The following is a 25,467-nucleotide window of genomic DNA, read 5'->3' on the forward strand; positions in this document are numbered from 1 at the left end:
AACGTGACCGGATATCCGCCTTGACAGCAGCAGCGCCGGAGCTCGCGCTCGGTACCGGCGAGCTCAGGAAAGTAGTTCAATGGGACGACTACTGGCACCTTCGTCATGCACGCCACCAACAGCCAGCAGCCGCGGGTATCGCATACTGCAACACTGCGATTCGGTCATCTCGTGGCTGTGGCGCTATGCCTCCGGAGGTCTGATGCTGCGATGCCTGCTGGCACGGCAGACGGACGAGTAAGCTTACTGCCCAAGTGCCAACGTCTGACATAGGTGCACACCTCGCCGCGCCTTGTGTTCGCCGGTAACCGAGGAGCAAGGCGTGCAAGGGCCGCAGGAGGCATGCACTGCGAGCTCAAATGCTCCCTTGCACGCCTTGGCTGTAGGAGCCGATCGCTTTCTGCTTCCAGGCAAGCGTCACAGCAAACTGCCAGAGTCACGCTGTGAGGCTGAGGTGCAGTGTCCACTGCTTTAGAACTACAGCACTGTCTGCAGCTGCTCCACTGGGCTGAATGCGACCGCCGGGCATGCCTGTCTCCTGTATTCGTATCGGACTGCAAGAGCGTACATACCGTCCCACGCGACAAATGGCCTTTCATCAACGCATTCGCGACCTGAAACGTCATCAATCTGCTCATCGTACAGCAAACTGCTAACCAGCAGACACTGGAACATTCTTCCCGCGCACGCGGCGAGCCATCAAACATTGGATACACTTCCAGCGGCGTGGCACACGGCAGCACGACCCGTGGCTGTCCCCGCAATCTTGATTTCTAGCCGTAGCTCGCCCTGCACGTGCCCTGTCACATCACTCAGCAAGAGATCGTCGCCCACAAGCCCGCATGCCCAATCTAGAAACCCGGCAGGACACAGCTCTGTACGACTTCACCACACACCGCTGCATCGAGCACTCTCAGCATACAAATTCCCATCAGCCCTACCACTCCCAGCGGTGTACTCGACCGCTTGCTATGCCTGCTATATCATGTCTCAAGAAGAATTCGACACCGGTATCGAGGCGAAGCAGCAGAATCACCAACCACCTGCACTTCTCCAAACGAATGCTGCCCTAACTCACATGTCTGAACTTTGAGCCTGGTACTCCAGCGCACCGGAAGCTTTAATAAGCACCACGGGCAACATTTGCGCCGCTTATTGCGACTGGCTGGCAGCACATCGTCACCCAGAAATACCACTTTCGAGTTGCGATGCTCGCGATTCGATCGACATGTCGGAGTTACTGTTGGAGGAAAGCTGCGCCTAGCTCCGAGGTGTGAGGCCTGCCACTACAGTATCGCCGGCGCCGGACTGGATCGAAACTCCGCATGCCGTCTACGGTGTACAGGTTTACAGTCTCCGTCGTTCCGGTGGTAGCCGTCGGTAAGATGCCGATGCTGTTGTACACTCCTGTCGCTCATACTTTCACGATCGGGGATGCTGTACTTGAGAAGCTGGTCTGCAGTCTCATCTCCACGACCATCAAGCACGAGTCCATGAAACTACCCATTGAGGCCTTTCATCAGTAACTGATCCGTTCCATGTAGATCATTGCAATCGAGCTCGACAATGACTGTGAGCCACAGAACAGCGATCATGCCGCTCGTTGTACGAAGCGTGCCTATTCTCGTACAGCCACGTTGTCTCTGGAACATGGCCTTTCTACACATCCAGGCAAGATCGTCACTAACCTGTCTCTACATGCCCTATCATTCCTCATCATAGGCTGAACACATCGGCCAGTCCGAACTGCGGAAGGGGCACGTCTCTGCTTAAACCATCACGAAAAACCCGCCTCGAGGTCCTGCCTGGATGAATGAGGGCGGTCACGAAGCATAGCAGCACATGCAGGCAACAGCAATGCCATGTGGACCACCGCTGCCTGAAGAGCTCTTGAATCAACGTGGACTTTCGTGCATTCAGCACTAGATAGCGCTTGATGGGATTCTGTAGACACCACAACAAGACCCGGAACCATCTCGTCAGAGTCAGATCCTCCCAATACTAGAGCAAACCCCAGTAAGAGGGAACATCGACATCGACATGCTCCTACTCCCCAACCCCACCAGACCACCATCCTCGCGCCTCGCTTCGCGGTTACACAACCCGACTCAACCACGTTCCAAAGAATCCAGCACTGCCTCCTTCTCCTGGACGCGGGTCCTCTTGCCAGACCGCCACCGCGACCTATCCCCGAGTCTGAGAGCTTCATGCTCAGACCAACACCAGATTCAACATCCATAACAATCCGAGAGACTCGCGAGAATTTGAAGCAGCGGTGTCCGTTCCCGCACGCTACCTCAACCCTAAGCCATATCGACTCTTCCTTCACATCTCATTGACTGCCTCCTGACATAACATCTAGCGAGCGAAGCAACGGATCCAGCGTGTCTCAAGACCATACACGATGGATGGGTCATGGAACGAGAATGCTCCACGGTCGTCAAAGGATTTGAGGTTCGCCAGACACATTCTCGCGACGTTCAAGTCAGGGGGTATGTGTGGTGAGTACTGTATACTACGGGCATACACAGCAGCATCGCGACCTTGGCCATTTGCCAGACGTGTGGAGCAGGAGCGCATCAGGTTGACTTTTTCGCAGAAGCTTTTGTATCAGGTGGAGCATGAGCAAGACCTGCACGACTGATCTCTGTGGATGTATCAAGAACATTACGCAGTCTCGCTACAAGTACAAGCAAGTGTGCAGCGCAATGCAATGCAATGCGTCACATCGCACCAATGGGGTATCGTTAGCAGAACACCGCACCCTCAAACATCCTTCCATTCGACTTTTCCCTTTCTCCGGGCTTTGATACTCCTTCACGTCAATCCCCAAACATCGCCGCCATGCTCTCAAGCCCCTGCTCCTCGCCCTGCACAACCTTCGGCCCCTGTTCGACTTCCATGTATCTCTCATTGATCCCCACCTTCTTCTTCGCCGCACTCGCACCGTTCTGCTTCACCTTGCCTTGCTCATAGATACTCACGCCCCTAACACCCTCCAGCAACTCCAGCACAAGCGCTCTCTGCTGACGCTCGTTCTGCGTCTTGTTGATCCTCGCCATAGCCCGATCAACTTTGTTCGCAGTAATGTCAGGTAAGCTCAAGAGGATGTCCCGTGGTGTTGGAGTCTTGCCTCCGTAGAGGAGGAGGATTTGCGCGATCAAGGCGGCGAGGTCCTTTTGCAGGTCGGCGAAGTATGGCTCGTTCAAGCTCGTGATGCAGGCTTTCAGGACTTCCGTGCAGATGAACTCTCGGACTTGCGCGGCGGTTTCGGCAGAAACGCTTCCTGAGCCAGAGGTCGATGCGAACATTGGGACAATGCCTCGGAAGACTTTGCAGATTGTGCTGCAGCAACGACCGTCACGCATGCGGAGGGCGTGGGTGCAGAAGAGGATGAGGGGTTCGAGGACACTGGCGTCGGAGAGGACAAGGTCGCTGAGGAGGGGTTTGGCCTGGCTGTGATTGTGACCGTTGGCGTGGCCGTTGGTTTGTGGTTGGCGGTCGTATTCGAGTAGGAATGGCACGAAGGAGACCATGCTGAAGGTAAGCTGGCGTAGTACGCTCTCAGTACGCATCTCGTCACTGAGCTCGTCGACTTCGTGTTTATTTTGTTCCGCGGCTTGGCCAAGGGATTCCCATTCGGCAGAGATCTTGGCATCGAGTGTGACGAAGAGTTTGCGCAGTATTGGAGGCAGAAATTGGCTTCTGTAGTGTGGTGGGCATCGCTGCACGAGACCGGTAGTCAGATTGATGATGGGATGCAAGTGATTCGCAGTCAGACTCCCTGCATCATCGAATATAGCGTCCGCCAAAGGCTGCGCTAGCTCTGCCAGGCCATAGAACTGCTCGTCAAATTTGGTCATAAGGTAGATGATGTGGTATCCTTGCTCTCGTACGTTGCGCATGGTTCCGCGGACTGTGCTTGCGAACCCTTCATAGGATGTCTTTGACCCAGAGATGCGGTTGTAGAACTCCTCTTTGGTCTCATTCGAGATTCCGGACTGCCAAAACCTATCTTGCATCGTTCTCTTGATGACCATCTGAAGCTCTTGAGGAAGCTGCGACCAGTTCGACATGTTGTGGAACGCGACGGCATGCTGAAGCATTCTCAGCAGATTAGGTAGAATCATGGGTATCAATTCGCCCCACAGAGCGCAGGCATTCTCGTATTCATCGGAGCCGGTCTTGAGCTTCTCGGTCGTCGCAGACAGCATCGACTTCGTCATCCTCAGAGGGAGACGATCGCTCTTCTCCTTGATCTCGTTCTGCCGAGCTTGTCCGTTCTGATCGAGCATCTGTGCTGACCAGTCCAAGATCCGATCAAAGCCATACGTCCTGTAGAACTCGGGCAGATCATTCATGGCGATGGATTGACAGAAGTCTTGCAGGCTGCTGACCGATGTACCTAGGTTGGGATCTGCCCACGCATCGTAGGTGGGCCTCAGCATCTGCTGCAGCTTGCTCATCCGTACCTGGTTGTCGATGCCGGTGGCTCGATGAAGGACCATGAACAAGAAGGCCTTGTAGCCCCATAGTAGTCGTTGATCGTCAGCGTGCTTTTCCGCAAGAACGCCTATTCGCGGTTCAAGATCGTTGTAGACTTCGAGAAGTGCGTTGGGAAAGACGAGAGCAAGCTTCTGTAGCTCTACTACGCGTAGAGCCTCGAACGCCTTGATTGAGTCGGAGTACTGCTGGTGGGCGGGGTTGTCATACAGTCGCATTGTGAGCATGTGCTGAACGGTGCTAAGTACGAAGCTTGCTGGTGGATGTTTCAGGGTCCGCAAGACCAGCACGAATGCCTGCAACACTTGCTCCGCCACCCCAGGATCATCACAATGGACATTCGTCATGCCATGGCACCATTGTTGAAGAGACTCTGAAGCGTGCTGCAGATCTTTCTGCACTCTGCTGTAGAGTTCCTGTTCTGGTGTGATGTCTGCGACGTCGCTCATCCATGCCGAATAGCCTTTGAGCGCACCCGACACAACGTTGTACTGAGCATCGAATTGTAGGACTGGAAGAGATGACTTGGTATAGTTTGTGCTAACAAACCCTCGACCGGTAGTGTACGGACCATTCTCGAGCAGTGATTGTAGTCCCTGGAGCACGATCGATAGCGCATCAATAGGCTTGAAACGAGCAATGGACTGTATCACTGTAGAGCAGTAACGACGATAGTTGCCGAGAAAGGCATGTCGCTCTGGGATGGTATCGAAGTCCTCAGCCAGGTACTGAGCACATTCATCGACATCATCGGGCAAAGCCTCGTAACGCAACAGCCGCTCGCTGCAAACTTGCAGAAGCGTTGGCAGTGCGTTGAGCACAAGATCGACTATGCGGTCTTCCTGCACACTGAGAAGCTTGGTCCAGCTGTGAAGCACAGGTATCGAGACCGTCAAGCTTTTGTGCTGTGTGACTGTCAGTAGGAGGTCAAATAGGGTTGGCAGATCAACGGAGCTGTCTGCAAGCTCCCTATGCTGGGAGATGGCATCTGCAAGAACGGACAGTAGCTCTGCCATCTTCTTGTGCAGTGTGTACTTTTCGTCGTCTTCGCCAGGTCCTACCATGGTCGCCTCGAAAGTTTGACGAATGAGTGCGATACGATCTGGGCGCATTGCTTGTCGCAGAAGGCTGGTCCAGACATCCTGAAAGTGCGGGTTGAACGATCTGCCCAGCAGAGCATACAGCACCTCCACAGCAGCGGTCTGAAGTTGGACGTTGTTGGTGTGGAAGGGCAGGTACAGACAGTCAACACAGTTGACCTCGTCGGCTGCCTTCATGCTGATCCATATCATGGTGGGCCTCAAGGAATTCAGTGCTTTGATCGCACATGTCTCCATGCTCTGTGCTTGTTGCGCATCATTGCCCAATCTCGCCTCTTTGACACATGCGGCGAAGAACGAGCATACTCTGTTGAACCATCCTTCCTCGCCACACCTGACTTCTTGCCTTCCAGCTCTGCTAGAGGCATGATGTTTGTATAGTGCTGTCGGGATCATGATCTCGTTCAAGGCGGTGCCCAGCACGTCCAGCCGCAGACCTGCCACGGCATCCTCGTTGTTGATGATGTCTTCACTGAGCGTCTCGAGGATGCTGAGCACCAGGATCTTATTCACAGTGCCCTTCTCTTCGATGGGCTTGTCCCAGAGGTTTACCAGCAGAGCGTCCATGTCCATCCAGTCATCGCCACCCCAGCATCGTTTGGCCACCTCCACCCACAGCTGAGCGACTTTGTTCCTGATGAACAGGGCGTCCTGCTGACGTAGACCCCCAGCCAGCTGTTTTATCCATGTCCGCAGCTGTGCCGTCTGGTCTTCTGTGTACTCACTCCATCGATACCTGACAGCATATTCGAGCAGCTGCAGGCCATAGTACCTCACGGCATCGTTCTGCTTCCAGTCGTCGGCGAGGGTGAAGCCATATTGCGGTGCATCTGGCTGGTTCTTGACGGCTTCGAGATGTTGGAGGGCTTGTTGGCGTATGGTGTTTGGCACGCGGGGGTTGAGGGTGGCGTTGAGGGCGTTGGAGATGTGTTCGAGGCCGGTGGAAGACGTGTCATACGCGCCGTTGGTGTTGCCTTCCATCTTGGCAGTGCAGTGATGTGCAGAAGTTCCTTCTCCAGGGTAACTTAGGCGGTGTGCCACTGCAACCTTTCCTTCAATTTGACATGGCGTGTCGGCCGTGGCTCCGCTGCCTGTGCGTGATGCGTGATGCGTGAAGTGAGTGAGTCGGTCAGATGAGGATTCGGATTGTCATGTGAAGGTGAAGATACACAAAGGGACTCGTGATGCCGTCCCTTGCAGCCTGACCTCGACGGCGTTATCGAGCTATGTTCAAAGCTGTCGTGGTCGGTGTAGAAGATCTGGCTCACGAGATTGACACGGGCGCCCCACCTTGCTCTGCCGCCTGCCGCCTGCCGCCTGCCGCCTGAGCCCGTCTTAAGCCTATAGGCTATACGGTATACCATACACCACTTGGCAATCGTGAAGTCATCACTTTCGACGCGTCCATCTCACGCTTCACTACGCGACAACGACATCGGATGACAGCTAAACAACCACACCATCAGCCACACCGCCACCGAGTGTCTGAGGCGACGCGTTGAGGCTTTGAACGGGTCAAATTGAGGGCATTGTGGAGATGACAGCTCTTCTTATGCTACCTACATGCCATGCGTGTATAGCCTGGCCTTGTCCCGATCTGCTAACGTTCCATCCAGCTCCTGTCTACCAGTGTCTCCCTCCATCTCGTACACCGGACTGGACATGAGCTGAGGCGTGTCCATCGGACTCAACAGCTCGTGGTGGCCTTTATTCGATGAAACGCCATCAACTTCTGTCCTGGAATCGTCCCCTGGCATCTCTTTCCGCTCCTCGGACGGCAGCTCAGATGTCGCGGCTCCGGCTAGATCATCTTTCTCTGGCTGATAATGTTCCACCACTGGCATCTCATTGACCTTCCGCTGAGACCTCCTCTTGCGCCACCAGAGGAACCATATCCCGGCAAGTACGACGGCCAGACCGACCACTACGCCCACCACAATACCTGCTGTTGCTCCGGCCCAGAGACCGGACGAACTTGACTCTGGCTCCGGCGGCTGTATCGGGACTATGTTTCCACTTGACACGCCATTCTGGTGCGTGGACTGCGCGACTGTGAAGTTCTGTCTCTCCCAGTCGACTATCAAATACGCCTCTTGCAGCACTGTTCGCCCCAGTACGAATTGTGACTCATCCGCAGCTCTTCGAATGGGGAAGTACATCGTTTCGTTCGAGTAAATCGGAGGCCCAGCCTGCTGGTCGAAAGCAGCGTACGGCAGCACGATGTCGACAGTATCACTGGAGCCGCTAGTTGTTGCGAGTGTCAAGGTCACCTCAGGATTCAGGTTGATCAGCTGCGAGTGCATCGTCGAGTTGACCAGATACAGGCCTGTTTCAGCATCGTACGCTAGCCCAAAGATGTCTGCCAGCTGATCGCAAACAGTGGCCGGTAGCCACATCTGGGCGACGCTTGAATCAATAGACATCTCCAGCCCGCTGTCGCCCAAAGGCATTGCTTGTGTGCCCACCAAGCTTCTCGTTGCGATCATACTTCGGAGGTTGACAGTGAGAGGCCAGGACGTATTCATATCGATACTGAAAGACAGGTTGTTGGGCTCAAACGCCGCCGCATCGTAGCCACCGAGGACCAAGCCGCCGGCTGCGGAATCTTCACGTTTGTTTAGCTGATCTGTTCTCAGGGCACGTCCACCCAACACGACTTACGATAGTATGCGCCTGCGCTGTAACCATACGACAGGCTCGGAGTCCTATTCGCCGTCTTCAAGGATGATAACAAACTCGGCACATTCGCTCTTTCGACGTCGAACTCACTTGACTGGGCACCCAGCGGAAGACTGCCCAGCCAGAAACTTTCATTCGCGACTTGTGCTACGAGTTGACCAGATAGTGCGTCCGATGTGCTGTCGCCTAGGGAAACACTGTCCAATCCATACGAGCCGTTGACAGCTCCGAAGAGGTTTTGCGCTGTTGTGAGGCCGTAAATTCCCACGCCATCCCAGGTGTCTGATGCATTTGACTGAAAGCCGGCAGATTGTGACCCGTTGATGAGCTGGACTCCTCGCGATGCCGCACATCCTTCAAAAGCGAAGCGTGTGCAAAAGTCTGGCGATATCACCCATGCCTCTCCACCTGTCGCCGAAGGGAACACATCGAAACTCTGTGGAGGAGTGCCGACATTGATCTGGAAGGTGGACCAGTTCCCATCGTTGCCAGCCCAGTTGAAGGTCGGCTGGATGACCAGCGGGACAGGCGAGCTCGCCATAGAAAGGTGGACGTCAAGACACGATGTGCATGTTGTAGAAACGGGCTGTTGATTCTCGACAGAACGACAGGAACGGCACGTCACATTCCACCAGGAACAGACTATCTGCACGACTGCCGGTGGTCAGAGTTGAAGCCATAATTTGCCAAGTACGAGCCTGTGCATGAGGATTGATCCTCGCGATGCAGAATTCGTACATCCCGATCAACTTTCGCGTTCGCACTTTCGGCCAGATTCCGAGCACCATACAATTCACCACAGAACAGCACCAACCAAAGGCCGCCAACCTGGATCACCCCTTGCGACGAACGCAGCTGAGGTGCTGTAGCGTGCAGTACACATTAGTAACAGGATTGTTAGTACAGCCCTCCTACCAGCTGAGTTTTGAAGGAGCGCAACTTTGCGCGTTCATTCGCTGCAATATTCAGCCCCGAATCCTGCCAGGAAACCAGTACGACCGCTGAAGCATACGGGTTCTAAATGCGGACAAGTTCTACCAGTCCAGTGCGCCGAACTGCGAGAATCGCAGCATGTACTACAACAGGCGCAAGCGACGTCACACTTCACGAAAAGGTACTCATGCACGACACACTCCGCCGCTCCGCCACTACTGAGGCTTGACACTCACAGGTGACAGGAGGAAGATCGCGACTCTGCTTGAGCCAATGTTCGCTGGCAGTCTTTCGTGAAGCTATATTGCAACGCATTCTAGGCCTCTCTCGCACCCACCTCAGTCGTTTCCGTCGTTTCATGGGTGTGAAGAGGATCCTGCCATGGCCTACAGTATGTTTGATCTGCATCCCCATACCATCTGCTGTTGACTGACCAGACTACAGACTCCAGTCTCTCTTTACCTGACTGTGCCAGCATCACAGCTTCCACACCGTGCGCGCCGTGCTTCTTTGGCGGAAGGACATCACTCCTCTCGTTCCCGTACACTCTCACAAGCACGGTGACAGTGACAGTGTATCCCGTCTACACAGGCTATCCGGGCAGCAGTACCTTCGTCTCGTACGAAACAGACTCGATCACAGTGACATTGTCTGAGGATGGCAAGCCTATACCGACCTTTGGCGCGGACTTGACGTGGGAGGTCGATGGCGTGACACTGTAGGTGCAAATTGGAGAGGCGTCAAACCACAGAGCTGACAATATTTAAGCACATCAGGCACGACCTATGCATCATTCGCGAACTTCTCCGGGGCAGCCCCAGCGCATACAATCGCTCCATACAACAGACGAGATGCAGTTGTCAAGACATCGACGAGCCGTGTCCTGCCGTACCAATATTATCCGAGCACAGCACCTTCGGCAGGAAGCAGGCCAGGAAGCTTCAGCAACAAGACTTGTATCGGCGTGACAGATACCAAAAGTATAACGCTGCCTGCTACAGTCGACCCCTCATCCTTCATAATACCTATTACGACAACCTCAGGAGCCGAATCCCAGCTCACTTACGGTGTGCTTCCGTCCCAAGTCATACAGTACCTCGATGGCCTCAGCACAGTCCGCGAGCAAATGAACGGCAGCACGCTCGAGACGTGCTCGCCAACGACATATCCGTCGGCGTCGCCTATTGTTTGTACATATGTCACAACAATTTCATCACAAACCTCCTCCGCAACCTCATCCTGCGCCACGACCACCAGGAACGGAACTCAGACGTCAATGTGCACAGTCCCGGTGTATAACCCGCCCCCAGGGCCCTATCCGCCAAAATCGCAGAATCCATCGACTGCGACGGTTACTGCGACACAGAAACCCCCTGTTCCGCCTCCTGCGCCGTATTCGTCGTCGGTGGTCAGTAAAACTTCTGGACTTTCTATTTTGACGGAGACGGGAACGAATCGATTGAGGTTGCCGACTGCCGGGGGAGGGCCTCCTTCGAGGGAGACGCAGGGGGAGAGTGTGGTTAATCCTCCGGTCACGAAGCCGCCGTATTCTGGGCCGACGGGAGGGGTGTCGCCGCCGGATAGTGGACATCCAAAGCCTGGAGATGGACCTTCCCACGATGAGCAGCCACATGGTCATGATGGTGGACAAGGGACGCAGCCGGGGAATGCGCCTCATCATAATGATCAGCCATCTGATGATGGTGGTGGACAGAACTCACAGCCCGGTAATGAGCCGCCGTCCAACAATCAGCATCCTGGTGATCAAGGCGACACGCCAGTGAACGGCGCCACGATACACTATGGAACCTCGCCCTTCGATCAAAACCCGCACGGCACCGCAAACACCTACATCCCGCCCCTCATCACGACTCAAGGCACGACGTACACCCCCAAACCAATAATCTACACATCATCAGGGAGAACAATGACATACTACGCCGCCCCAGCCATCGCCACCATCTCTGGCACGGCAGTGACCTACCACCCAAACCTCTACATCGCCACCGAGAATGGTGTGGCAGTAACATATTACCCTCCCGCCGCTGTGGATTCAACCTCACGAAGGCCGCCCTCATACCTCCCCATCACGATCCCGCCGACAGAGCAGGGCTGTACAGCAACAGTTACGGTGACATATTCACCCGTGATGGCGGGGAACCTGACAGAAACAGGCACGAGAGGAGTGGGCGATTATATCAATACAGGCATCGATTCGGGAAATGCTGGCGTTAGTTCGACAGCACCACCGCGGCAGACGAATGCTGCGAGTAAGGACGAGGGAATCAGTTGGGAGTTGGTGTTTTGGGCGGTGACGAGTGTTTTGGCGGGATTGCATTGGTGAGCGTCACCAGCATGTGGGATAATCGTAATGGAAATTGTTCCACGACCTTCTTCCGCGAACCTATAACTTCCTCTCGCAATGACCACAGGCCTCACGGAGCGAGTACTGAAGCACCTCCGACTGCACACAACGCACCAGACCTCTCACTCACCCGCCCTCCCACACCTCAGCCCCAAAAGCCCCACCAGTAAAACTCCTCACAACAACCTTCCTCCTCCCCCACCTCTTCACCGGCATCCTATCAACCACCATCCTAAACCTCGCCACATTACTCCCTCCAGCTTCATTCACCTTCATCCTCACCTTTCCCTTCCTTCCCGTCGAGCTCTTGACATCCTCATCTCCATCCCCGTACCCGAGCCCATCCCCCCTCCCACCAGGACGCGAGTAATACCCATTCTCCTTCCTCGCCTTCTCAAACGCAGCCTTGAAAATCTCCCGCTGGACGTTATTCCGATTCGCGACGATTGTGATGGCTGTGGAGACTTTTTGGTGGAGTTGGCGGGTCGTTATTGGTGGGAGGGGTGGGTCTAACCCTGTTGTAGAGGTGATTTCTGCGCGGGATCTAGACCAGCAATTAGCATGGCGGTTTGAGAGCCGTAGGGGGGTATTTGATACGAACTTATTTATAACCTCAAGGGCTTCTTCACGGGTGTATTGACTCGCTACGATGAGCATTGCGTCGTTGCGGATGTCGTCCCAGTCGCGGGTGAGGATGGTGTCGGCGGATGAGGTGGTGTTGAGGTAGGAGGAGAGGGGTGGGGCGCTTGGGTCTGTGGATGCTTTGGCGCGGTTGTTGAGGGGTGAGGAGTAGGGCATGGAGGAGAGTGGGGAGGTCGGTGGTGCGGTGCTGGAGGTGGTCGGATGTTCGAAGCGCTCGGGAGTTTGGACGTGGTGGCGGCCTTGTTGCGGTCCTGCATCGGAGACGCGGGTTGGGAGCATGGCGTTGGCGTTGGCGTTGGTGATCTTGGTGTTGATGGGCGCCATGATTCGAGTGATGCAGTATGGGGCTAATGCATAGTAATGTACTCGCTGGAGTGAACAGTGGCCGAGTTGGTTTATGTGAGCTTTCAGCAAGCGAAGTGGAGAATCCTAGAACGTTCGGGCACTTTTGCCGAAAGTGAATGCAGAGGTGAGCATGTGTCGCTAGCATGTTCCAGCTTTCGTAACACTTGCGATACACTTCTCCGAACTTCATGAAGTTCACTTGAAGGGCAAAAAGAACAGTCGCCCATGATTCACCAACTAAAGATTCACATCACCATTGGGACAAAGTCAACCATTTGAACCAGGTGATGCCGTGCCTGCGCAGCACACGACCATTCTCGGGATCATGCGCCCTACCACTACACCATGGACGACTGTCGAAGTACAGCTTATTCTAAACTCAATATCAAAGCTCAATTCGCCGCCCATGCCGCACGAAGTCTCAGTCCGATCGAAAGTGCAAAAAGGATAATCACCCATGATATAGCGACGACAGAAGTCGCAGAAGACCAAGGACCTTCTTGAACAGGTCAATACACTTCTCCAACAGCCTGTTAAGCACAACCTCAATGACACGAAGTCGCGCTCTGCCACTACACCATGAGCGACTGTCGAAGGCTGGCACATTTCAAATGCTTTATCTAGTGCCACTCTATCTCTCCTGCGCCTCTCCGAAGCAGCGAAGTCTGCCGATTCAAATTGAGCAACCGTCCTCTTCCAAGCAGAATGTCCCGCAAGACAATACTCGCAGCTCGAACGTCCAGACAGTACACCTACATCCGCGTTCCAGCCTGGTCGAAAGCATCACTTCACGCCAACACTCGGTCAAAAGACGCAAGGCATGTGTTGTGCATGGGTTACATCCTCTGTACCCTGATCAAAACCCTGCTATGCATCAAAAGCTGGAATCTTTCCGGCATCGCAGTAAACTTCGTAATCCCATCATGGTCACCGAACACAACCTACACATAGCACCAAGATCACCGTCCGCATGGCTGATCTGGTCCAACGGCAAGATCCTCACTTTCCTGGGCAACTCCCGGCGGTGTGAGGGATGCGGGTTCGAGTCCCGCGGTCAGCATCATTATCACCTGAGATCGGCTTCCTCGCCATCTTGGTCGCTTTTTGGCCATTACCAAAGAGATAACATCTGCGCGCGCAAGGAGTGCTACTCCCGGAAACTCGGTTCTTTTGAGTCGGCTTTCGAGCGTTCCTCGATGAAGCACATGACAAAGCTCTCACGTTCTGCTGGGGTAGGCTTCAAGTTTGGTATCTCTGCTATGACATGCTAGTTCGGCGGCCACTTCCCAGGCGCACTCACAACAGTTCTCGAGAACGTCGCACTAAGCTTGCCTTCCTTCTCCATCGCTCGTTTCCGCTGCGCTGCGGTGATGCCGGCTCGATCTGTCACTGGTGCAGCGTTCATTATGTTGTCGAATTCGTCGTCGTCACCACCAACATCGGAACCAGATTCAGCATCTGAATCTTCTGGCAGTTGTGGCTTTGCAGGCTCTGAGGGTCGTGATATTCGTTCGGGCGCTGTTCGATCTTCTTCCGTTGCTGAGGGTTTGCTGGGGTTTGCGAATGGCTTCGATGCCAGTACGCGACTGCGGAGATACGCCATTTCTTCTTCGTCATCGTCGTCCGGCGGTAGATCGTATGGGTCTCGCTCGTCGTCTTCGCTCTCTCCGTCAGATGGGTTGCCGTGCACCTTTGGCTGCTCACCAGGTTTCGGTCCACCAAGCTGTATGCCGCCGAGACTGCTGGCGTCACTGTCGCCATCCTCTTCATCACTGCCACCCTCATCATCCGAACCCTCAAGATCATTGCCCACGACCGGCTGCCGTCTGTTCATGTTGCCTCCCCTCCATGCATCATCCTTGTTGTCTTCTCTTGCCTCACGATCCTCCTTCCACTCATTCTCGATCTTCGCTAACCAATCCTCTTCCGCCTTCTTGACCTCCTCTTCGTCCTTGCAAGCCGCATATCGTTCCAACACCTCTTCGTTGATGTCCAGAAAGCTCTGCCCGTAACTGAAAGTGCTCAACATCTCCTCAGCCCACTCTAACCTTCCACATATCGCGAAACACGCAGCCAGAGCCTCGACGCAATTCAACCTCCACGGCTTGCCGTAATTCGTCGGGTTCGCAGCAATGAGGTATGGCAAGAGTCGCGGATTGGGTCCACCAATCTTACTGAACGGCACTTCCTCAATCCTCTTCCAGCTCGCTTCCACCACTGCTGCTCCATACTGCTCCAAGATCTCGCGGTCTGCCGGTGAACACAGGATCTTCGCCTTGGGTGACACGACAATACCGGAATGCTTTTGCCCCACGTGCAGCTCTCTCATCAGACCCAGTCGCATCAGCCTCTTTCCAGAGCATCTCTTGGCATCGCAGTGGTTTAAGTCCCAGGCAGCTGCTTTGAAAGGTGGTCGTTTGTTGCCACCCATGCCATTCTCGCGGTCGGGGTGGGTGTGTTGTGCCTGTGTCCTGTTGGCGCCTTTCTTGCCTTTGCTGGAGAAGTCTTTCTTGTGGCGGACCATTTTGAGTATTGTATGGGGTGCGCAGTGTGTCTAGGTGAGAGTGTACGATGAAGACCGGAATGGAGTAGTGGTGATGTCTGGACAATTTAATGGTTGACGCAGGGCTCATGGGTACGTCACTGCCGCCGACGGGTACTGCCGCAGCTCAAGCGAATGTCCCACCTGAGACCTCCAGCTGCACTGCCCAATGCTGATGACAACTTGATTGTTGACATTCACTTACGACATATCACATGAAGATCACCAATACCTGCCGGTAACACCCTCGCGATCATATCCGTCCAGCAAATTGCGCCACCCCCGGGGCAGGTAGACCCATACCCGACTCCAAGCTCACAGCCACCGCTACCATGGAAGCCGCTTCAGCACGATATGCGACCCGCGATCGCTTCGCATACCCGACCGAGCCAGCGTCAACACCACTTCAGCGATATATCCAGAATGCCTGCAGTCCGGAGAACTTTGAGCCAAATCTGGCATTATCCCTCGAGATCGCCGACTTGATCAATGCGAAGCAAGGCAGCGCTCCGCGGGAGGCAGCAGTCGCCATAGTCGGCTATATCAACCACAGGAATCCGAACGTCTCGCTACTAGCACTTTCACTCCTTGACATATGTGTGAAGAACTGCGGATATCCCTTCCAGCTGCAGATCAGCACCAAGGAGTTCCTCAACGAGCTAGTCCGACGCTTCCCAGAACGACCGCCCATACGGTTGACGAGGGTGCAGCAGAAGATCTTGGAGCTGATCCAAGAATGGAGGCAGACGATATGCGAGACATCAAAGTACAAGGAGGATCTGGGCTTCATCAGGGATATGCACAGGCTGCTGCATTACAAAGGGTACCAGTTCCCACAAGTAAGGAGAGAAGATGCCGCTGTTCTTAATCCCAGTGACAACCTGCGAAGCGCCGAGGAGATGGAAAAGGAGGAACGAGCAGCACAGTCAGCGAAGTTGCAAGAGCTGATCCGACGAGGTACACCGCATGACCTGCAGGAAGCGAACAAGCTTATGAAGGTTATGGCTGGATACGACACACGGCATAAGACCGACTACCGAGCAAAGGCTGCGGAGGAAGTAGGCAGGATCCAGCAAAAGGCAAGGCTGCTAGAAGAGATGATGCAAGATGTCAAGCCTGGCGATGAGATCAAGGATGGTGATGTCTTTGAGGAACTAGCCAACTCTCTCGCATCAGCACATCCCAAGATCCAAAGGATGTGTGAAGAAGAGTCGGACGATCACGAAGCCGTTGCCAAGCTGCTCAGCATTAACGATTCGATACACAGGACGATGGAGCGGTACAAGCTCATGAAGAAGGGTGATGTTGCTGGAGCGAATGCTATCCAGGCAGGAACGCTGGGAATCAGTGGAGCTGGCGTGAAGCAGGGTGAAGGAGGCGAGCTGTCTTTGATCGACTTTGGTGGACCAGAAGATAGTGCTGCGCCAGCAGAAGCACCCGCACAATCGAGTAGTTCTGCGCCGGCGCCTCCACCAAAAGCTGGCAATGCATTAGAAGATGATCTTCTCGGCCTGAACATGGGCGATGGCAACTTTGGCTCCGGTGGCGGGATCTCGCTTGGTGGATCGTCAAATGGCAACGTGGACATCATGGCACAATTCTCACAGCCATCGCAACCCGCAAACTCGATCTTCAACACTCAGCCGAGGGCATCACCTGCAATGCCACAGCCATCGAGCGCCAGTCTTTTGGGTTCTGGATTCCAGGCACCGACCAAGCCAGCATCGCCATTACCCTCGTCTCTTCAGCAGCAAGCTCAACATCCGACAAAGAAGTCGGATCCTTTCGCAGCTCTTGCGACGCCACCCCGGCAGTCTTCGCCCTTCCAACATACACCATCTAGATCACCTGCGCCGCCCGCATACCAATCTTCATCACAGCCGGTCGATTTGCTTGGCATGGGCAGCAGCAATGGCACATCGGCGCCTGCGCCCGCTGCGGCATCCCACGATGACGAGTGGGAGTTCAGCTCCGCACTTCCAGATCAACCTACCGAGATCACTGTCACCAACAGCACCATCAAAACTGTCTTTGCCGTATCTCGAGCGAACGACAACGAGATCACGATTCACAGTCGCATCTCAAACAATGGGCAGCAGGCGATCGACAATCTGACCTTTCAGCTCGCTGTGACAAAGGTACGTTGTCCATACCTCCAAACACCTCCCTTTTACTAATCTCATATAGGGCTATACCCTTGAACTCCAACCACAATCAGGCCGCTCACTATCGCCCAGACAGCAGAACGGCATCACACAGACCATCAGATTACATGGTGCGGAGCGAGGGAAAGGGACGTCCGTTAAACTGCGGTGGCGTGCGTCGTATGTCTTCGCTGGAGCCCAGCAGGTTCAGCATGAGCAAGGCGAGATCAACGGGTTGGGTGTGTCGTAGCGGGCTGGAGAAGATAGACGGGACATGGAAAATGTTTCAGATGATCTCCAATAATTTCTTCTCGTAGGCTGATTGTCACAGATATGACGACTCACGCAGTCGAGGAGTAAGTTCGATGGCTGTACCGGCGTAAATCTCCCGACAGTGGCTGAGATATACCACCACGAGCTCAGAGTCGTTCCACGACAGGGCCGTGGCGGACCTTCGGTGTATACTCCTCGATCTGTGGATGACGAGCAGCATTTCTTGGGCCAATCCAAAGGGGGCCGTGGCCACCTTGATCGTGGCTAAGGCGTTTAATGAGATTTTGAGGGAAAGTTGAATTATGTATGCCTCCCCAGTGCAGTAGCTTCTATCGAAAGAAAATGCTGAAACAACGGGTTTTCATTGGAGGGATTCGTTGCGTATCTCGTGAACGCTAACAGAAAGTAAGAAGAACCTGGAAACGCCTGTCTAACCCAATTTCAGCTTCATTCATGCGTTTGAACCACTGATGGTATCCTCCTTATCACGGCCGTTGACTTTATCATCAAGATTGTAGCTGTGCTCGCCCCCACACTGCTCGTCCGTTCGTGCCCCTGGACTACTTACTCATGATAATCCTGATCCCGCGGATTCGGATCATTGTCCGCGTCGCCGTAGGTGTAGGGGTAGTTGTAGTTGTAATTGCCTCCTCCCGCCTCATCGTTCTCTGCCGCACCTCCCTCCTCCACCTCACCGTCTCCCATCGCTTCGGGCACCTGATTCGCAGGCATAGCCAGCTCCCCCATCGGCTCGAACTGCTCCATTCCCACGCTCGGCTCACCGACATCACGCGCCTCTGCTCCCGGGTCAGGTCGCTCCGCCACCCAGGAGGGCTTACCACCGCCCATGTTGCGCGCCCCTGCTCCCGGATCAGGTCGCTCCGCCGCCCAGGAGGGCTTGCCACCGCCCTGCACAGCTGTCTTTGTAGGTCCCCGCCGCTTCGTCTCGCGAGGGATGCATTCGTCTGCCTGCCGGCCGACTTTGCGGCAGTTACTGCAGGGACGCTCGTTGTCGCATCTTATGTGTTTCTCGGCGCAGCGCTCGCAGCGCTTCCCGGCTTCTGGAGGGTTGGGAGGAGGAGGATGTGGCGCTTCGAAGTTGGGGAAGGGGGCTTGGGGTTCGCTCGGGACTCCTGCACGGCCGGCAGGATACTGCTGGTTCTGGAGGAAGGGCTGGTAGGCTGCTCCGCTCTGGGTAGCTGCTTGACCTGGGTCCTCCTGGGCAGGTCCAGTAGATACAGATGGTTGCATTGGTGGCACTGGAGCTGGCTGCTGCTGTATCTGAACTGGTGCAGGCGGTTGAGTCGCATTCTGCGGCGGTCGGAGCGATGCTCCCTCACTCGTGACGAACCCATCCACGCCACGGTCCCGGATACCCTCAAGGATACACAGCGTAGCATGCCATGTAGTCATACTAACCATGACCTGGATGAGGAGATGCTGCGGACGATCTTGGCGGTTGCAGCAGAAATCCAGATAGCCGCGCACCGCACTCCAGATGTTCTTCCAGAACAGTGCCTTGTTTGGCACATTCCCACGGACCTGGGCCGCTTCGCTGCGTTCAAGCCAGTCGTCGAAGCAGGCAAGGATCGGGTCGGCTGCGTTGTAAGTTTGGAAGATCTTCTGCAGCTCTTGCATCGTGATGGCTTGTTCGCGAACGGTGCAGTATGCTAGCATCCCGTAGATGTGGTTGTACAGCGCTTCGCCTGAGCCGGTGTGCTTGGGCAAGCCCTCGTACTGGCGCTCGAGTCGCTGGAGGGTCTGGACAAGCTTATGCGGCAAGAAGGATACTGCGGCTTGACCTTGGTGTAGTGTCTCGAACACGCACCAGAGACACAATGCCAGTGCCTGAGGAGTGACTTGTGCTTGCTCGAATCGGGTGTAGGCGCGGACAATATTATACCGAGTCTCATCATCGGGAAAGAGTTCCAGTACTGATCCGAATGTGGCCGTCGAAAGGTTCTGGCACAGCGTCGGGTAGATGTCTCTGAGACTGCCATAAACTTCCTCTGCGGTAGGGATCCTTGCGTGGTTCTCGTTCGGCTGTGGTGTTGGTGAGCCTGTTGACTCACCGAAGTTCGTGCTTGCTGTTCGGGGTGGTGGTGGTGGTCGACGGAAAGTACGACGCCTGTATGGATTGTTGACTGCGTCGTAATTTGCCTGGTCTGACATGTTGGTGGTAGTCATGGTCTGTGTTGTGTGATACAGAACGTGGAAGCGCTATAGATGTTCTTATCTGCACTTTCTGTAGTGATTGGGAATGGGGCTAGAGGCGTTTTGGCCAGCTTGCATGTGCACTTTCATTCACCGACAAGTGGCTTGTGCGCTTATACCAGGGTCCAGAAGATCCCTGCGAGTACAAGATCCCGCTGGACATGGAGACGGCATTACTCACTCGCAACACTGTCCCGGAGTAAGATGCACAATAGCAGATTCAGGTTCCACGCTCCCGAAGCAACCAGAATCTTGGTGTCGTGAAAAGCCCATTCAGTTGTATTCACTCACACCCTTCATCACACGATGCAGCCAACATCGCCAAACTCCCTGCTGCCGTCTCCATTTAAACTCATTCATCAACGACGTCTTGACTTCTGGTGGAGCTCCAGTCACTTCCGTTTCCATATACACAATCGCAATACCCTTCGCTTCATCCACATCCAAAGACACATTCTTCACCTCAACATGGTACTCCGGGTACTGCTCGATCGTCTGACGCAGCAAGTGGGCATGCTGGGCCAAAGTCAAAGAGTGGCCAAAGTTCTCAAAGTGTGCTTTGAAGGTAGGCGAGACTGCTTTGTATAGCTCGCCATTCTCGTAGTTGAAGTCTCTGTCATTGCAGGCTGTCACTCCACCCACGCAGACTGACTCCAGGTATTCTGCTGAACTGGCGGAGTCCGTTTGAGACTTTGGTGTGGGTGCAGTCGAAGTGGGCGCGGTGGAATTTGTACCATTTGAGGAGGACTCTACGTTAGTGTTTGGGGTGGCGGAAGAAGACATGCTTGCGGGAGGGGTTGTTCGTAAGAGTCACCAGTCACTTCGGTCTTGCTCTACAGATTGAAGCTGATGGGAAATGGAGCGGATGAGGTTCGTCTTGGCACGTATGCGGCGTGCTGACAGTGCTGCAAGGAGGTTCTGCGTCGATGGTTGAGTGATAACGCCCCTGCTTTCCAGAATTGTCGAAGTTGTGAACTATGTCTGTCCACCTCTTGCCGTGGTAGTATGTAGTTGAAGCACATCCAGGAATATAACTTTGGAGAAACGACCAGGTGGTGCGTCGAGAAGCAGTAAACATACCATAGCAATTAGAGTTACAATATGCTCCGCTCCAGCTCTTGTTGCCCGCGTTCGCGTCGGTCGCGCCGCTGTCGAAGCTGGGCGTGCATCATCGGTGAGTTGATCGTACCCTCGGCCGAGCTCTGCTTGCTGCATTACTAGTAAACTTCGTAATGCGCACGGAGAAAAACATTAGAAGTCTGCACGTTATCGTGCAGGACTGAGATGGACAGTGACTGCCGGAGTGCGTAAAGTGCGGCCGTGCGTCGAACATGCCGCGCCTACTTGGCCTACTGAACTGGACCGCGACCTACACGTTGTAGATGATGGCCAGTCTGAACGTGATATTCTAGCCGTGTCAGTCCCCATGCACCCGCGAAGCGGGTGTTGGACAACCCAGTGATATTGGACACCTCAACGATATCAATGAGGTGTATTCAACTATCTATTGGCTATATCGTCCATACAGGCAAGCCATATTGGCATAATCTTCCGTCTCTCCACTGGATAAGCAGGTCTGTTGTATGTCCCCTTGATATAGCTCATAATCTTGCTTATCCGGTGTCTCAATTCACCTGTTCTTGCACGTGCTAGCTGGGCTTCAAGCTGCTTTACTGTGTTCTCTTCACGTTCTTGTATAGCAGCTCTTGCGTTGATAGCCTTCATGACACCTCCACGCTGAAGGTGTTGTCTCGTCTGAGTGTTGCGAGCATTGCGAGCGTTCTGGCGGACCGTGGTGTTGTTCAATTCAGCTACTGCTTCGGCGCCCTCAACGATAGCAATCTGGGCTCCACGGAAGAGTGGCTCCAGTCGCTGCTTAATAGACTCATCTATCAATGGATCAGCTATAAGCGCAGCAGTGTATCGACCGAAGGTCCTCACTGTTGTTGGAAGCTGCTTATCGTTGACAATCGGCTCCGGTGTTGAGACTGGTTTATTCGATCGAAGAGCAGCTAGGTCTTGCCTTGCACGAGCCAATATTGGCTCCGGATTGAAGGGGTAGATACCACACTTCTCGAAGCCGCTTATGATGGTTGTTGGCTTCATTGCTTGCCTTCTGAAGGCCTCGAAGTCATGCAAGAACTCGAGCTTGTTGTAGTCGCTGCAACCATAGCGAGAAGCTGAATCCACAGCCTCTGCGTGCTAGTGCTTGTAAGGCTGGAATACGACCACATCTAAGGGCTGTAGAAAGTGTGTTGCATGGGCTGGCAGTGCAGAGGGGATTATCAGATGCTCGTCACAATATTCAATGAATTCAATCGTGAAGTGAGAGCCGTACCCATCCATCAACAGCAGCCTGTATGCACCTCGCTATGTCTTCGCAGAGTGCTCGTTGAAATGTCGCAGCCATTCCAGTGTAAGCAGGTCATTCGTGTATCCAGAATCACTAACACCCACAACCGTGTCGTCTTTAAGGTGTTGGTACCACGTATTCAGGTGCATCTTCCCTATCAAGATGAGGAAGGCTGGAATCACATGCCCAGCTACTGAGACAGCAACAACATCCGTACAGCTCTCACGGTTGTTGGCAGTAGGAAGGAAGTTCTTCCTCTTCGGATATTGCGTAAGAACATACTGGTTCTTCGCAACACCAATGCGGAAGCCAGTCTCATCCATATTCCACATGTCCTCAGGCAATATGCCATGCTCTTGACAGGTCTCCCACAGCTTGCTGTACCACCATTCAAGGTCACCAATATCCCATGCCGCTGCTCTTGCTGCTTCCAATGGTAGTTGCTTCACCTTCTTCCATTCTAGATGTCGATTGAGCCATCGTTGTGGCCACTTCGAGCTCACAATTAGAGGTGATCTAGGTCCAGTATGGTATCGCTTGAGGATCGAATTTGCGCTGATCTGGACCATCCGGAGTCGCGCGGATACGCCTATCTTGTCACACCTCCTCAAGTAGGTTGCAAGAACAGCTTCTTGATCGTCTGTCAGCACCGTGTGCGTACGCGGCCGTGTGCTGCGTGAGTTGTGACCGAGAAGTCGTCTTCTGAAGCGTTAGTAATCGACACCCCAGTTGGCGGCTACCTGCTTGACAGGACCTGGATTTGACGCGTCGCAGTACCACTGCACGGCCTCACTGATGAGCTGCTCTTCTTCACGATAGATGGAAGCAACCATATTGATGAGATAACGCGTGTTGAATGGAAGATACGCGTGTTGGAAAGCGTGGTGTTAGTGAGGTGTCCAATATCACTGGGTTGTCCAACACCCGCTTCGCGGGTGCATGGGGACCGACACGGCTAACAGTCGTGAATCGAACGTCGGCTTTTGTTTGTCGTGTGCTTAGAAGGAGTTGTGAAAGTGGGAAAGAGTCTCGGCGTTAAGCCCAGTTTTGATCACTAATAGTGTGCATTGTTGTACATCATCTTTCTACCCATTGATGTGATGGACTACGCAGACATCGAATCAACAAAAAGATAAGCATTGTCATGCAGTCGTTGGCGGTGTTGGCCCAAAGACAGAAGCTCAGAATGGCTAACGGGTGCAGATGCATCATGTTGTAATCTCCCAACGCCTGCGAAGTGTTAGGACCTGCTGTGACAATCTAGGATGAGGGAGAATTCTTACGGGCTCGAACCGCGGGCCTCAAGATGATCCAGATATTCTATTACAGTCTTGCGCTCTGTGAGGAGTGAGTAAGTGGTTTCAGGACTTGCAAGTGCAAATCACGGACCTTCCAGCTGAGCTATTGAGAGCATTGACATCTTGGATATCGAATAGCTATTGCTTGATGAGTAAGCTGGACAATGTCTCCTAATATCATCCATAAATCAGGGTGCTCAATCGCGTCGTTGAACCCCCAGGAGCTGCTGAGATGTTGAGTCGGTGGGCTCAAGTCTCGCCTGCTCAGCAGAGGTGCTCACAACAGCAGAGCCACTGATGGTGTGTCGAATGATATTCACTAAGCGTAAGGCGCGGGATGCAGTAGATCTTTGTGTGTGAGTAGGATACTTCAGCTGATGGGCCAAGAGTGCTGCCCGCAGCTAGCGTCGGATACAGCCGGACAAGTGAATGCTCCAGCTTGACTCCAGCTTGACCTTGATCTTGACCCCTCAGATTGTTAATGCTAGTTGTAATAGCGTTTGCGACTCTCAAAGTATAGCAAGACCTATTACCAGTGTTGTATTGTGCCAGATTCAGAGATTATGGAGCACTAAATCGATCGAACACCCCCTTCCCCGCCGAGCACATCTTGCAGCTTCTGTTTCCATTTCAACACCCAAGAAACTCCCGCCCCGCGACACCATGGCAGACACCTCTTCTCCATACCTCGATACCGCCGCCTTCCTCTCCGACGACTTCAATCCCTCGGCATACGCCAACAAACTCGTCCTCGACACCAACAACCCCACCGACACACCTCTAGATCTGAGCACACCTCTCTCCAAAGTCCTCTTCGACGTTCAAGAAGTCGATACCCACATCGACACCCTCACTACCCAGAATGCGCTCCCAATCGTGTCACATGCCCGCGAGCGCAACGATGCAGCGACCAGAGTGCTTGAAACTGTGGAAGAACAGGTCAATACTTTGAGCGAGAGCTACAAGCGGCTGGAAAGGGAAGTGGGAGAGCGGTATGAAGCTGCTGAGCAGGTGCGACTTGCGGCAGAAAACATGGTCAAGACGTTGAGGCTGGGTCGCGCGGTTCAAAGGGTAGTACAGCTGGGACGAAGGTTGGAAGAGGAAATGGATATGGTCAGCAGTCCTGCTAGCAAGGAGAGAGTATCTGGGCATAGGGCTATGGTGCCGGCTGCGAGGACTGTGCTCGAGCTTAGGAGTGTGTTCACTGGGGAGGAAGGAAGTGAGGTGGGAAGGGTCAACGCCGCGCAAAGTGTGAGGCAGGATCTGGGAACACCAAGTGAGAGGAGCTTGATCACTCGTGCGCAAGGCGTGGTGAGGGAGTTCAGCATGAGCTCGCTGCTGAATGCGGGAGGGAATGAGAAGACGTTCGCGCAGGCAGAGGAGACGAAGGAGAGGGCAAAGAGTGCAATGCAGACGTTGTGGCTGCTGAGTCCCATGAAGAAAGACACGACTGTTGTGACATTCGACCCGAGTCTGCTGCTACAAGCATTACAATCATATCTACAGACTGCGATCACTTCCTCAGTCGCAGCAATTGCAAGAGCCCTCGCGACACTACCAACCCTCGATCGAGCACTCCTCGAAACCTCAGCACGGTGTCAGAACATCATCGCTCTTGAGAGCCTCCTCGAGAACATCAAGCCTCCCACTCATCCACTCCTCCAATCGTCCACGTCCACGAATACAACCATCGATCAGAACTTCCTCCAACCTCTGCTACGACACCTGGACACATCATCCCTACCATCTTTCTTCTGGCGCAGTATGGCTAGTCAGATGACATCGCGCGTGCAAGAGTTCATGTCTCGGGGTGGCGTCAGTGCGAGAACACTACGGACGAACAAGGACAGAGTACGTGATGCGATACGGGAGGGTGTCGATCGTGGGTATAGAGGAACGAGGGATAAGGGTGGGAAGACGCAAGCTAGTTGGGAGAGAGAAGCTGCGGTGATGGTGAGCAGTGTTGTTGGGCCGCTGGGAAGGTGAAGTGGTGATATGTAAATCTGTCACCCGCAATGGTCACTGCCTCACTGACCCGCTAGACCGTCGTCTCAGCTGCAGCATACCACAAAACTT

General features: G+C 54.1%; 9 protein-coding genes across 9 annotated transcripts; 3 read left to right on the forward strand and 6 right to left on the reverse strand.

Moving 5' to 3' along the window:
• Positions 1-2,822: 2,822 nt before the first annotated feature.
• CLAFUR5_12594 (uncharacterized protein) lies at positions 2,823-6,584 on the reverse strand (the record flags this gene model as incomplete). The annotated part of the gene is made up of 1 exon (XM_047911742.1): positions 2,823-6,584. The coding sequence occupies one exon, from the start codon at positions 6,582-6,584 to the stop codon at positions 2,823-2,825; it is 3,762 nt and encodes a 1,253-aa protein (XP_047767826.1).
• A 578-nt stretch (positions 6,585-7,162) lies between these two features.
• CLAFUR5_12595 (uncharacterized protein) lies at positions 7,163-8,823 on the reverse strand (the record flags this gene model as incomplete). The annotated part of the gene is made up of 2 exons (XM_047911743.1): positions 7,163-8,208; positions 8,265-8,823. The coding sequence occupies 2 exons, from the start codon at positions 8,821-8,823 to the stop codon at positions 7,163-7,165; spliced, it is 1,605 nt and encodes a 534-aa protein (XP_047767825.1).
• Positions 8,824-9,596: 773 nt separating this feature from the next.
• CLAFUR5_12596 (uncharacterized protein) lies at positions 9,597-11,559 on the forward strand (the record flags this gene model as incomplete). The annotated part of the gene is made up of 3 exons (XM_047911744.1): positions 9,597-9,606; positions 9,660-9,933; positions 9,984-11,559. The coding sequence occupies 3 exons, from the start codon at positions 9,597-9,599 to the stop codon at positions 11,557-11,559; spliced, it is 1,860 nt and encodes a 619-aa protein (XP_047767824.1).
• Positions 11,560-11,706: 147 nt separating this feature from the next.
• Positions 11,707-12,546, reverse strand: CLAFUR5_12597 (uncharacterized protein; the record flags this gene model as incomplete). The annotated part of the gene is made up of 2 exons (XM_047911745.1): positions 11,707-12,124; positions 12,182-12,546. The coding sequence occupies 2 exons, from the start codon at positions 12,544-12,546 to the stop codon at positions 11,707-11,709; spliced, it is 783 nt and encodes a 260-aa protein (XP_047767823.1).
• Positions 12,547-13,834: 1,288 nt separating this feature from the next.
• On the reverse strand, positions 13,835-15,091 carry CLAFUR5_12598 (18S rRNA aminocarboxypropyltransferase; the record flags this gene model as incomplete). The annotated part of the gene is made up of 1 exon (XM_047911746.1): positions 13,835-15,091. The coding sequence occupies one exon, from the start codon at positions 15,089-15,091 to the stop codon at positions 13,835-13,837; it is 1,257 nt and encodes a 418-aa protein (XP_047767822.1).
• A 350-nt stretch (positions 15,092-15,441) lies between these two features.
• Positions 15,442-17,503, forward strand: CLAFUR5_12599 (putative ADP-ribosylation factor-binding protein; the record flags this gene model as incomplete). The annotated part of the gene is made up of 2 exons (XM_047911747.1): positions 15,442-17,247; positions 17,297-17,503. The coding sequence occupies 2 exons, from the start codon at positions 15,442-15,444 to the stop codon at positions 17,501-17,503; spliced, it is 2,013 nt and encodes a 670-aa protein (XP_047767821.1).
• Positions 17,504-18,090: 587 nt separating this feature from the next.
• CLAFUR5_12600 (uncharacterized protein) lies at positions 18,091-19,698 on the reverse strand (the record flags this gene model as incomplete). Its single annotated transcript, XM_047911748.1, has 1 exon — positions 18,091-19,698. One exon carries the CDS (start codon positions 19,696-19,698, stop codon positions 18,091-18,093), a length of 1,608 nt encoding a protein of 535 aa, XP_047768083.1.
• A 315-nt stretch (positions 19,699-20,013) lies between these two features.
• CLAFUR5_12601 (uncharacterized protein) lies at positions 20,014-20,523 on the reverse strand (the record flags this gene model as incomplete). Its single annotated transcript, XM_047911749.1, has 1 exon — positions 20,014-20,523. One exon carries the CDS (start codon positions 20,521-20,523, stop codon positions 20,014-20,016), a length of 510 nt encoding a protein of 169 aa, XP_047768082.1.
• A 3,531-nt stretch (positions 20,524-24,054) lies between these two features.
• On the forward strand, positions 24,055-25,377 carry CLAFUR5_12602 (Conserved oligomeric Golgi complex subunit 5; the record flags this gene model as incomplete). Its single annotated transcript, XM_047911750.1, has 1 exon — positions 24,055-25,377. The coding sequence occupies one exon, from the start codon at positions 24,055-24,057 to the stop codon at positions 25,375-25,377; it is 1,323 nt and encodes a 440-aa protein (XP_047768081.1).
• Between the last annotated feature and the right edge of the window lie 90 nt (positions 25,378-25,467).

This window comes from Fulvia fulva, chromosome 11 (genome assembly GCF_020509005.1).
Source record: "Fulvia fulva chromosome 11, complete sequence".
NCBI lineage: Eukaryota > Fungi > Ascomycota > Dothideomycetes > Mycosphaerellales > Mycosphaerellaceae > Fulvia > Fulvia fulva.